General features: G+C 49.2%; 1 protein-coding gene across 10 annotated transcripts; it reads left to right on the plus strand.

Moving 5' to 3' along the window:
• The first annotated feature begins 8,066 nt into the window (after positions 1-8,066).
• On the plus strand, positions 8,067-12,133 carry LOC125538754. Of its 10 annotated transcripts, XM_048702037.1 has the most exons (8): positions 8,067-8,448; positions 8,575-8,656; positions 8,817-8,915; positions 9,191-9,459; positions 9,564-9,603; positions 9,883-10,042; positions 10,118-11,634; positions 11,813-12,133. In XM_048702037.1, the coding sequence occupies exons 2-6, from the start codon at positions 8,638-8,640 to the stop codon at positions 9,954-9,956; spliced, it is 501 nt and encodes a 166-aa protein (XP_048557994.1). In that variant the 5' UTR covers positions 8,067-8,448; positions 8,575-8,637; the 3' UTR covers positions 9,957-10,042; positions 10,118-11,634; positions 11,813-12,133. The 10 variants fall into 10 exon arrangements, 8 of the variants coding, with proteins under 8 accessions (XP_048557994.1, XP_048557998.1, XP_048557993.1 ...); XM_048702041.1 differs by having other exon boundaries at positions 9,551-9,603; positions 9,883-11,634; XM_048702036.1 differs by having other exon boundaries at positions 9,883-11,634.
• The last annotated feature ends 438 nt before the right edge of the window (positions 12,134-12,571 follow it).

Here is a 12,571-nt window from a genome sequence, read left to right on the forward strand (position 1 = left end):
GTCGACCTCCTAGAAGAAGAGAGGGAGATGGCCATGATCAGATCGACCATTTATCAGCAAGACTTGCGTCGATTCCACGCCAGAAATGTGAAGAGTCGAGCCTTCCAAGAAGGAGATTTGGTCCTCCGAGTGGATCAACAGAAACCACACAAGCTTGCTCCTACTTGGGAAGGCCCCTTCATCGTCACCAGAGTCCTCCACAATGGAGCGTATCACCTCTACAATGTTGATCGCCAGATCGACGAACCGCGAGCTTGGAATGCGGAACTGCTCCGCCCCTTTTACACCTGAGTTCTCCCTCAGACGAGATGTAATAAGAAAAACCTCTGCAGTTCATTTTTATCAAAGACAAGAGTGTTCTAATAATTGCTGTCACTTTTATTTGCATACGAAATCCCCCAGTGGGTGACTTAGATACGAATCCGTTTCGCCTAAGTTTGTGAAAAAAAATCCTACCGAGTGGCGAGCCAGACTCCCACTCGGGGGCTTAGCTGCAGCCCAGTGCTCGCCTAAGTGTTTAAAAATCCTACCGAGTGGCGAGCCAAACTCCCACTCAGGGGCTTAGCTGCAGTCCAGTACTCGCCTAAGTTTGAAAAAATCCTACCGAGTGGAGAGCAAACCTCCCACTCGGGGGCTTAGCTGCAGCCCAGTGCTCGCCTAAGTGTTCAAAAATCCTATCGAGTGAGAGCAAACCTCCCACTCGGGGGCTTAGCTGCAGCCCAGTGCTCGCCTAAGTTTGAAAAAATCCTACCGAGTGGCGAGCCAGACTCCCACTCGGGGGCTTAGCTGTAGTCCAGTACTCACCTAAGTTTGAAAAAATCCTACCGAGTGGAGAGCAAACCTCCCACTCGGGGGCTTAGCTGCAGCCCAGTGCTCGCCTAAGTGTTCAAAAATCCTACCGAGTGGCGAGCCAGACTCCCACTCTGGGGCTTAGCTGCAGTCCAGTACTCGCCTAAGTTTGAAAAAATCCTACCGAGTGGAGAGCAAACCTCCCACTCGGGGGCTTAGCTGTAGCCCAATGCTCGCCTAAGTGTTCAAAAATCCTACCGAGTGGCGAGCAAACCTCCCACTCGGGGGCTTAGCTGCAGCCCAGTGCTCGCCTAAGTGTTTAAAAATCCTACCGAGTGGCGAGCCAGACTCCCACTCGGGGGCTTAGCTGCAGCCCAGTGCTCACCTAAGTGTTCAAAAATCCTACCGAGTGGCGAGCAAACCTCCCACTCGGGGGCTTAGCTGCAGCCCAGTGCTCGCCTAAGTGTTTAAAAATCCTACCGAGTGGCGAGCCAGACTCCCACTCGGGGGCTTAGCTGCAGCCCAGTGCTCACCTAAGTGTTCAAAAATCCTACCGAGTGGCGAGCAAACCTCCCACTCGGGGGCTTAGCTGCAGCCCAGTGCTCGCCTAAGTGTTTAAAAATCCTACCGAGTGGCGAGCCAGACTCCCACTCGGGGGCTTAGCTGCAGCCCAGCGCTCTCCTAAGTACAGGACACAACCCAATCCGCAAGGACGACGAGGCGCAAGTCGACTGCTACCTCCTCCTTCGGAGTTACGCCACAAATAAAAGGGTATTCCGAGTGAAGATCAAGTTCCACTCGACGGATCAAACCATGAAGATATTCAACGAGAAATCAAGTTCGGATAAAGCCTAAAGGTCCCAGACCTCAGATCAAAGTACTCGAGCCCTCGGCTCGGCAGAGTTTAACGGTTACAAATCCACTCGGCATTCCGAGGCAAATTTAAAGTGAAGCATAAAAGTTTTTCATTCCTCGGGTGGAGGACTGGAAGGGGCGACGAACTCGTCCAAGTCGATCCCGTCTGCAATACGAGTGGCAGCAGCGATGAAAGTCTCCATGAAGTCTTGAAAGTTGTGCTTCCTGGTATTGGCAACTTGGATGGCGGCCAGCTTTTCTTCTCGCGCCTCCTTGCAATGGACGCGGACCAGAGACAGAGCGACATCAGCACCACATCTAGCAGAAGATTTCTTCCATTCCGCCACTCGACCCGGGACTTCATTCAGTCAAGCCATCAGAGACTCGAGGTCGTTCTGAAGCGTCGTCCCAGGCCAGAGTGATGTGTCGATCTGTGACACCGCAACCTTCAGTCGAGCAAGATAGTCAACAACACTGGTAACACGAGACTCCAATCGGAGCACGTTCATAGCAGCCTCATCCTTCACGAGAGAATTGGCGGGGTCCAAGCCTGGCTCCACTCGACTGGTTTCCTCTTCGAAGCTCTGGCAGAATTCTGCAAACACGATTCAAGAGTAAGACAGTGGCCCTACACAGGCTTGGTAACTGCAAGACAGTCGGGGCGAGTAACTACCTTCGAGCATGACGAACAGCTTCTTGGCGAGTCCACCGAGATAAGCCTCCAGATCGTTCCTCTTCCCCGCCAGCTCACCCGCCTTGTCGTGCAGAGCCACGTTGTCGTTCTTCAGTCGGCTGACCTCTTGATTGGCTACCTCGAGAGCAGCTTTCAGTCTGGAGTTCTCCTGCTCAAGAGTTCCGACCGAAGCCAGTTTCTCTTCAGCAAGCCTCGTTTTGTTCAAGACCTCCTTCTGTGCTTCTGCAAGATCTTGATCCTTCTTCTTCAGAGCTTCTTCCAGTTTATCTGCGGCACGTCGAGTGAAATCAACATCAAGAATGGACAAGAAAGAAAAGTCACTCGTCAAGAATGGAGAACCCCACCAGCCATACCTTTTGCTTCTTCTTGCGCCTTCTTCAAATTCTCTTGAGCAAGCTTCAAGTTAAGGTTGAGCTGGATCTGCTGATTCTCCAACTCAGTATAGCGAGCTACAAGTTTGCAGGATTTCTGTAAAAAAATCGGTCGACAGACGTCCAAGATAAGTTGCTTCCGAGTAACTAAGAGACAATGATGGCGTTTCTAAGACTACAGCCGAATCAAAAACATTCGATAGTAGTCTCGGGGACTACACCCAGTGGGTGCACTCAGCGTGCCCCCACTGTAAAAAAAAGTCGACTGCCCGCAGTCGACCGGATACAGTTCCATTCGACATGGCCTAACCAGATCGAGTGAAGAAATACAGCTACAGCAACACAATATAAAGACTATAGTCGACTGCCAGCAGTCCACCGTAGTCTCGGGGACTACACCCAGTGGGTGCACTTAGTGTGCCCCCACTCGTCCAAGAATTGGCAGACACACCCAGTGGGTGTACAGATATAAAGATCTTCAGAAAAGATATTCTTCAAACAGCATATCGTAACAGACCAAGTGTTGAGTCGACTGACCTGGACGATACTCTAAAGAGCCGAACTCGCGTCATAAGCTACTTGGCTGGCCTCCCGAGCCACTTTCACTTGTTCCATCATGATCCCCGCTTGGCGTATAGCCTCTTTTGCGGCAGCTGCTTGGTCCTCAGGGACGGGGTACGCGGCAAAAAGCGAAGGCGGATCCGCAGTCGACGTCGAGGGCCGCACACTCGTCAGAGGAATGGCGAAAGTCACAGAAGCCCGAGTGGTTTCACCACCGTCTCGAGCTACGGACTCTGGTGCCAGAGTGGATTGTGGGGTCTCGCCAGCCGACGCTCTCCTGTTCCTTCTCACTCTCAGCGGCACGTCGTCGTCATCCGGGAGGTTGATAACATGAGGAGGAGCTACAAGAAAAAATTCAATCGACCAGAGTTGCAATAAATGTCCAGTCGACTCAAGGCAGAACATCAGTAATCATACCAGGGTTGGAGGTAACAGCATCCTCCATCTCTTGATCGTCATCCTTGGCGGAGAGCTCAGAAGTAGCAGCACTGCAAATCTCGAAAGTCAGTCACTTGGTTCAATGAATCGACCAAGGATCTGTCCACGGTCGACAAAGGAAAACAAGCTTTATTATTACCCAGAGATGGTGGGGACAGTCATCTTCATCTTGGGCAGAGCCTTGGGCGGCTTGGACGGTGTCGCGCGTGGGTGCTTGGGAGCCTTCTCGGTCGGCGTAGGAGAAGAGGTCCGAGGGCGTTTCGACGACTGCCCAACAGGAGCAGTCGCCTTACCACGTTCCCGCGCTGGATCGTGTGTAAGCTTGGATCGCCTCTCTGGACGGGGGGTTCGACCTCCTCCTCCTCCTCTTCGCTGGAGTCGACGTCGCCGTCTCCCTCTCCTTCGCCATCGGACTCCCACTCGCCTTGATCATCTCCACTCTCACCTCCGCTCGCCTCCCCTTCCTCAGTTGGCTCCTGTGCCCCGTTGGACGTTGAGTACATCTCAGTAGTTGCCTGGAAAACAACAGACAAGACAAAAGTCAATCAACCAATTCAAAGAAGACCAATGAAGAAAACAAGATCTCAGTCGGGGGCATAAAGTCAGACCTGGTCCACTTTGTATGTGTTGTCGAGTGGAGAAACCCTCCTGACTCCTCGGGGGTTGTCTTTGTTTCCTGTGATGCTCGACAGCCACCCCTCCAACATCTCATCAGTGACCTCCTCCGGGTGGATCCGAGTGGTGTCTTCGAGGCCCGAGTACAGCCACATCGGGTGGTCACGAGCCTGGAGCGGTTGGATGCGCCTCCGAAGGAAGACCTCCAGCAAGTCCATGCCAGTCACGCCATCGCGGACAAGCTGAACCACTCGACCAACCAGCACTTTGACTTGGGCCTTTTCTTCCGGCGTCACTTTCAGAGAAGCAAGTTTTTGAGCTCGGTTGAGAGAGAAAGGGGGAAGCCCAGTCGACTGTCCTGGGGTCGCCTGGTCTTTGCAGTAAAACTAGGTCGCCTGCCAACCACGGACCGACTCTGGGAAAGTGATAGATGGAAAACAACTCTTTCCCCTCGTCTGGATCGCCAGGCCCCCGCACAGCTGGATCACCTGCGTCCTTTCGTCACTCGACTTGGCCTTCTTGACCGATTGGGAACGGCAAGTGAAGATGTGCTTAAAGAGTCCCCAATGGGGGCGGCAACCCAGGAAACCCTCACACAAGGAAATGAAAGCGGCAAGGTACACGATAGAGTTGGGAGTGAAGCGGTGGAGCTGCGCTCCGAAGAAGTTCAGAAAACTCTGGAAAAAAGGATGAGGAGGCAGAGAAAACCCTCGATCGATATGGGTGGCGAGGAGGACACACTCACCATCACGAGGTCGGGGCTCGACTTCTCCCCCTGGGAGGCGCGTAGCTTCGTAAGGAATGACTCCCCCCTCAACCATATCATCGAGATCTTCCTGCCGAATCACCGACGGCATCCAGTCGCCCTGGATCCAACCTCTGGGCAGAGTAGTCCTTGAGGAAGATCCGCCCCGAGCGGACTTCTTCCCTTTCCCCTGTGCCGCCGCCTTCTTCGCGCGCTCCAGAGCATACATCTTGCCCTTCACCATCGTCGCCAGCAAATCTCGAACGGGCCTGCGGCGCTAGGGTGAGAGCGGAGGTGGCGGAGGACTTTGCGAAGGGAGAAAGAAAGGAGAGAGCACTGTTTGGAAACCCGAGCCGGCGGCTTATAAGAGGCCGCTTCCGAGTGGCTGACTGGTAGGCCCAGGCTATCCCGTCAAATCCCGCAGCAGACGCGCGTGCAGTATGTGGCGAAAAAGGTGGCGCGGAAATCGAGGAGCTTCTGCCTTATCACATCCGATTACTGCGGCCGCGCCCGTCCCGCTCGCTTCCCGATGTTCAAATCCCGCGAAATCCGCGGGCTGCGAAACAACTCATCAAACAGAAGATCCCTCTCACGCCGGCACTCGGTATTTCACAAGTAAGGAAATTCACTCGACGAGAGACCAAGAATGGATCAAGGTGACCAAAAGAAGTTGACAACGTCATCCGCGGCGATTGATCCAGTGCAAGACATTCATATGACGCTAAGAACCAGTCGGAAGGACCCCCAACTCCTTCCCCACTCGAACCTCGATCCATTCGGGGGCTAATGATGAAGCTATGTACCTAGGGTAGGGGCATGGACCTGTCCTAAGAGCCCTACCCAAGGACATCCCTAGAAGAAGTCACCTTTCAATCGACTTGAAGGTACCCACTCGACGGGTTCAAGACACTCGACCAAGAAGCTACCACTCGACCAAGAAGCCAACCACTCGACTGCCAGGAGATCTAAAGTCACTCCGCAGGCAAACGGTCAGCTATTAAGTAGTCTTTACGGTCATTATAGCACTTTATTGCCAGCGTTACCAGTAACGCCCCGCCTTAATGTACATTGAACCCTTGGTAACGTGGGCTGGCCGAGGTCCTGGCGCACTCTATATAAGCCACCCCCCTCCTCCGAGACAAGGGTTCGCACCTCTGTTATTCACACGCCTATAATCCAATCGACCGCCTCCGGGCACCGAGACGTAGGGCTATTGCTTCCTCCGCGAAGGGCCTGAACTCGTACATCCTGGTGTGTTTACAACCTCTCCATAGCTGAGATCTAGCCTCTCCATACTCACCCCCCTACATCACTGTCAGAGTTAGAACCACGACACTATCCTTATACTCTGCTTAAGAATATATGCTACTTGTCTTGGCTATATTCTACTTTCTTGTCTATTTTTCCATCCCTCTCTCTTCTATTAAACTAATAAGAACAGATGTTGCCTGATCTTATTGCCTATGATGCTGGTCTGAGGCCTCTCTGGGTTCTAAAGTTATTTTTGTGGCTCCAAGAACTCCTACAAATCCTGTGATGCATGACACAACCTTTCCGTGTGAATTTTTATGTAACTGTACCTAACTGTACCTAACAGAAAAATTTACTTGAGAATCAACAACAATTTACAAGCCATGGCCATGGTCTCCACTCCCAAACCCTAACCCTATTTACAAGCCATTTTCTGTAACTGTACCTAACTGTCACCTGCGTGGTGGTGCCCTGCGCAACGGTCGTTGAGCTCGCGCAGTGTGGTGAGCTCGCCGGAGATGGATGGGCCCTGCACAGCGGCTGAGACTCAGAGCAGAGGTTGAGGGCAAGAGGAAGAAGAAGAAGGAAGTGGAGGGGAGGGGCTCACCTACAGTCGAGGGAGTACACGGCGCCCGCCTGGCTGAGCTGAGGTAGGGCAGAGCAGCGCGCGGACGGCGGCGTTGCGTGGCCTGGCTGAGCTGGCGGTCGTCGTCTCCTCCTCCTCCTCGTCCTCCTCCTGGTCCTCCTCCTCCGGCTCGGGGCGCGGGGGCGGCGGCGCGGGGGAGCTATAGTGGTGGGGGCGTGGGGCGGCGGCGCGGGAGAGCTGCAGTGGTGGGGGGCGTGGGGGCGCGGGGGTGGGGGTCGGGGCGGCGGCGGCAGGGGACGGAGGGGGCGTGCAGGCGCGGCGGCGGCGTACGGTTGGGGCAGAGGGGGGCAAATTAGGCCGAGTGGAGAGGAAGGGAGGGAGGGGAATAGGTGGAGTGGGGAGAAGCTTACTAATGGCGCACCCAGCAGCGGTGCGTCATTAGAATGTTTTTTTATTACAGTTCGAGCCCTCGGGTTATATTCCATCTAACCCAATCTACATCAGAACCCGCCCACTAGCCTGACTGGTCAGCACGCAGCACACACACTGGAGGTCCTGGGTTTGATTCCCAGGCTCCCCAATTTTTATTTTTATGCATTTAAAATGTTGTTTGATATTTATTTGTGTTTAAATATGCTCAAACTTGTTTAAATCATAACAGTAATATTTTTTATTAAAACAGTAATAATTTTTTTAAAAAATATGTTCAAATTTGTGTAGCGGGGGAGGGTGTGGTTGATCGTCGGCGGCGAGGGGGACGTCGATGTCCCATGAACACGGTTTTCAAAGACCCGGGATCTCTATCTAGCTGACGATACGTTGTGTCATCCATGCACCTTACGCATCCAGAAAATCCGTGGACTACCTGCCCCGCGAGATAACCGTAACCGAGATAGTCGTGTAGTAATGGCGCACTGTGACACGGTGCGTCATTAGTTGTTTTGCAAAAAAAGAATAAAAAATTTAGTAATGGCGCACTTCGGTTGGATGCGCCATTAGTATGTATGTAAAAATGAAAAAAAAAGTTATCACTAGTGGCGCACCTTTTGTCTGGTGCGCCATTAATGGTGCATCACTAATGACACATCACCAACTGATGCGCCATTAGTATATAATAGTAACGCACTACTTTACTGGTGCGCCATTAGTGTCAATCCTATTTAATGGTGCATCACTACGTATCCATCCCTTCGACGCCTTCCTCTCCCTCAAGCCTCGACCTCGCCGGCAGTCCTCCTCCCGTCCCAAGTCCAGGAGACGCATGGGAACGGCGGCGGTGGCGAGGCGTCTCGCGCGCACGGACACCCCCACCCTACGCCCGCTCGTGCACGCTGCCCTGCGAGGTTTAAGGCATCACGCCTGCTGCGCTCCCTTGTGGCGATGATGTGGCTTACTGCTGCCATACAGCGCCTCATCGAGGAGTAGAGCAGCTGCCCCATGCCAGCCAAGATCTTCCAGATCCTCTCCACCTACCACCGTCATTGCAGGAGGACTTTAACGAGTGGTCACCAAGAAGCTGCCCCAAATCCTACAAAAGGCTCAGGTAAGAATACATACGTACATTAACCTCAATATCTACTTGATTAATTCAGTTATAACACTTTCCTTTTGAACCAATATATGCACTCATCTTGCTAATTAAATTGTGTGGAAAATCTTACATGGGCAGTTTAATTGTGTGATTGCTGAGTGGTCCAGTGAGTAGTGCTTCTATAAGCAAGGGAATGATAGAATGATGCACGATTCTACAGGTTAGATGAGCCGCTGACAAAGACACACCTCTATTCTGAATTTTTACATGCGAAGATGGACCATCAGCTACGGAATATGTTGGCTAACCTCTCACAGGTTGCTAACAAATTTTTTCTTATTGTCATCTTGGTAATTGACATTGGTGGTATTGTCTTTTAGTTCAACAGAAAGTTGTTCAAGTGAAAATTCAGAGGAACATGTGGAACAAAAGACATGGTATAAAAAGGAAAGGAAAGACTAAACAGTACAATGATGCAGGTTCGGGTTTCATATGTTGTCTTCGCTGCCTCATGAATATGCTAGCATGGTTGTCTTCTGGATTATGCACATGTCTTTGTTTGCCATATACTCTCGACGCATTGTGTAGTATGTACTAATTCTAGGGAGACTGATCTCATATTGTTCACTCTTCAGAATTAGTATTTATAAGTTTTTGTGTGGTTTTAGCACCTCAGTTAAGAAATAAATATTAGCCTTCTCTAAAGAGGTTTGTTGCCTTGCTTTTTAACCTTTTCCCCTGTTCAAATTGTCAGATGATGGCTACAGATATGGACACCTGTATACATATGGGATGTTTCCTCTGTCAATGCCGTCCTTTAATCCAGTTAATGATGCTGAAGTTTTCAATGGCTTTGGCACCGCATACATATGGGATGTTTCCTCCGTCAATGGCTCAATGCTGTCCTTTAATCCAGTTAATGATGCTGAAGTTTTTAATGGCTTTGGCATGCAAAGCCATCCAAATGTGGAAAATAGATCTCTTGGTTGCAATGAGGGAGTTGTATATGAAGAAGCTCTACAGGTATATAATGTTACGAGTCACTGTAGAAATAGTATATGCTTAATTGCCTGGTTACTTTGATCGAAATCTAATTACTATGGATGATAAAGAGAACTTTTATGCAGCATATCAGTCAAGAAACAAAGGAAGAAGATATGTCTCAAGGTGCGTCGGGTCGGCGATGGGTCTCTATTAGGCATGAACTGAGCTATCAATAATTTGTATATGTTTAGTCTGTTAGTACAATTTGCCAGGTTATTTGGAAAAGGGAAACCAGTAGAAACAATTATAATTGATAAAAAAATGCATGGTTGCATGTGCTTTCTCTTTACACTAAGCAATGGATAAATATTCCAGCTTTATTTTTCCTTTGGTATTTGGCTTTGTTTCTTGGTGGCTAATCTATAACTACCCAGTAGTAATGACTTTCTCTTTTTACATCAGCGGGATTTAATCGATGGAGTTCCGCTGCTAAAGGGCGTGAGAGGCAGTCCCATCATTGGAAGTTTACTGTTTGAATCACAGGGATCTGGGATTACACAAGCACATACTTTACTGAATTCTATAGTTCTATTCGTTGGCACATCGGTTGATCAGTTTTGAGGTAAAGCGAAGTTGTTATCTGAAAAATACTTACCTACTTTAAGAAGGTCCAAATAGAAAAAATGTTGGTTTTCAGGTATGCTAGCATTCAAATCTACTTCGGACACTAGATCACACATCAAAATTTTGATACCTGAAATGGTAGCTTCAGAAGAAGGGTATCAAAATAGATTCATGGTCTCTTTGCTTAGTTCTATGCTTCTCAAAATGCTTTAGTATATGCCCATAATATCATAGTACGAATTGTTCTATGAGCAGTTTCCTTTGTCTACCATCAGGGATAGTAATTCATTCGGTAATCTGATATGTATATGTTCTGCATTTCTGACTGAAATAATGGTAAGTTTGGCTTTGGCAATTGGTGTGTGTAGTTTTTTCAGTTGATATAATTTGATCATGCTGAAGGCAAGATATACATCATGGTTACTTCAGGTAGCTTAAAGGGTGTGGGTCAGTGTTAAATGTGAAATAGCTTCACCGGGCAAGTTGTTTCACTTCTTTACATTCAAGAGTTAAACCAGGGACGAAGCACAATCAGACACTCTGTTTTTGCAAAATATTTTCTACCTTCCTCTGTCGTTGAAGTGTATTGGCTTTCTTTCTTACAATACAAAACTGAAAAGTATTGTTTAATAAACTATAATCGAATTTTTCTAAGGTGGAGATGAGAAAAATTGTGAACAAGATAGAACACACTCACTATGGTACCTGTGTTTCGTAATCAAGGTCCTGAATTTAGCTTGACGAACTATCAATTCAAATAGATCATAGAACAATGGTTATAACTTTAGTAGGGCATTCTGTCCTGGAAATACAATTGTTGATAGATCTGCTTTCCTGCGATCAAGAGACAAAGAAAACTGGAACGAAGCAATCCTGTTACTGAATTTTCGTATATATACGTGCGTCATCCCTCAAGAGAACTCTTAGTCAGAGTCGAACTCTGCATCCTCTCCGCCTTCCCTAACCCCTCTCATAAATATCGTCTTCGGTGGCTTGGGGGAGAGGAGTGGAGTGGGGTTTGGATCCCGTGGATGCGGACGAGAGAAGCAAAACATTGATGCCGGTGGCAAGGGCCTTTTCGAGACTCCGAACGTGCTGCTTGACAGAGCCTGGACATGTGCAACGGAGGCTCGCCGCCGTCGGGATCCGGCCACCACGGGCTCCCAGCGTCAGATCCGTAGGTACCGGAACCAATCTTGCAGCCACCGTTGGTTTCTCTCGGAGCAAGTGCTACTATTGGGATCCGGCTACCACAAGCTCCCCAGGGTTGGATCCGTCTGTCCTGGAGCCGACCCTGCACCCTGTGCTCCTTTCTCTCGAAGCAAGCAAGCGATTGACGCAGCAGCGGCACGAGGGAGCGAGCTCTGCCTTGAGGTGCCACTGGGGCAGACAACCACGAGCTCCTCCACCACCATCTCCTCCCCTACCCGGGTTCATCTGCTCATCTGCACCGTCATGGCGGCTAGCATCAGTACCTCTATCCTCCACACCAGTTACGTCACACACCGATATCAATAGGGACTGTACCTTGCTTCCTTCCGACGCGTGGAGGCTGGCCTCCTCACCCACCCCGTACTGCACTGCTGCAAGGTCTGCATTGCTCAAAATTCTCTCTCTACACCTGCTCGCCCTTTATACCTATAGCATGGCATGCTAAAAGAACTTGATCAATTCCAAAAAATATTCAGTTTTTACATTACAAGTTGGTGTATGCCACATGTTAGATATTTTTCCTACAATAACCTAAACTTCCTTTTCATAATGGCAGGACAAACCAACCCAGGAGGAGGCAAATAATATAGTCAAGCAAATGCACATAGTACTATAGGGTCTGATCACTTCCTGTGTGTACATTGGTACTGAGTTCAGAATGCATGCCATCCAACTCATGCATCATATATAAGTGATGGCATGCTGTTGCTGAATTGTGAACCATACATCTACAAAGAAAATCATGGGAAACTTCCTTCCGTGTAAATTGTGTTTGTACAGATCAACTGCAGCTGTGTATGTATTGCTGAATATTTATGATATGCAGAGGGCTGTACACACATATTTTCAAGGGGAGTAAAAGGGCAGTTGTTGTCAACCTGCTTGTGCTCTATAACAGACTTGCTTACTAATCGTGTTGGAGGATGCCGATGCTGCCATAAACATGTCTATAATTTAATGACCATCCCAGCTCAAATCTTGTGCCTCCATTGATTTTGTTGTTTTTGCATAGCTTCTGAAGGTCAATGTAGCCAGTGAGTGTTCCCTCGAAATCAACGTCCTTCATATTAGCATCGTTGAAGGTTGGTCCTAACAAGACGGCGTTCTTAAAGATTGCAGCTTTGACATCAGCTTTTCAAAAAGAATTGAGAGCTTTCGGCTTTTCCAAAATTGGTAGCGTTCGTGAAGCTCGTGCCTGAAAGTATTTCGAAGAGAAGTGTCTATCTTCATGTTCATAATGAAACATGCTTTGAGCAAAGTTATATTGGGAGAAATCACAACAATACACTATGGTGAGTAAACAAGCATTTTATGT

The sequence above is a fragment of the Triticum urartu genome, chromosome 2 (genome assembly GCF_003073215.2).
Source record: "Triticum urartu cultivar G1812 chromosome 2, Tu2.1, whole genome shotgun sequence".
Taxonomy (NCBI): domain Eukaryota; kingdom Viridiplantae; phylum Streptophyta; class Magnoliopsida; order Poales; family Poaceae; genus Triticum; species Triticum urartu.

Coding starts and splice junctions, on each gene's coding strand:
- LOC125538754 (XM_048702035.1), top strand. CDS start 8,712: ATGGACCATCAGCTACGGAATATGTTGGCTAACCTCTCACAG. Junction 8,754..9,190: donor TGTTGGCTAACCTCTCACAG/GTTGCTAACAAA, acceptor TCAAATTGTCAG/ATGATGGCTACAGATATGGA. Junction 9,460..9,563: donor TATATGAAGAAGCTCTACAG/GTATATAATGTT, acceptor ACTTTTATGCAG/CATATCAGTCAAGAAACAAA.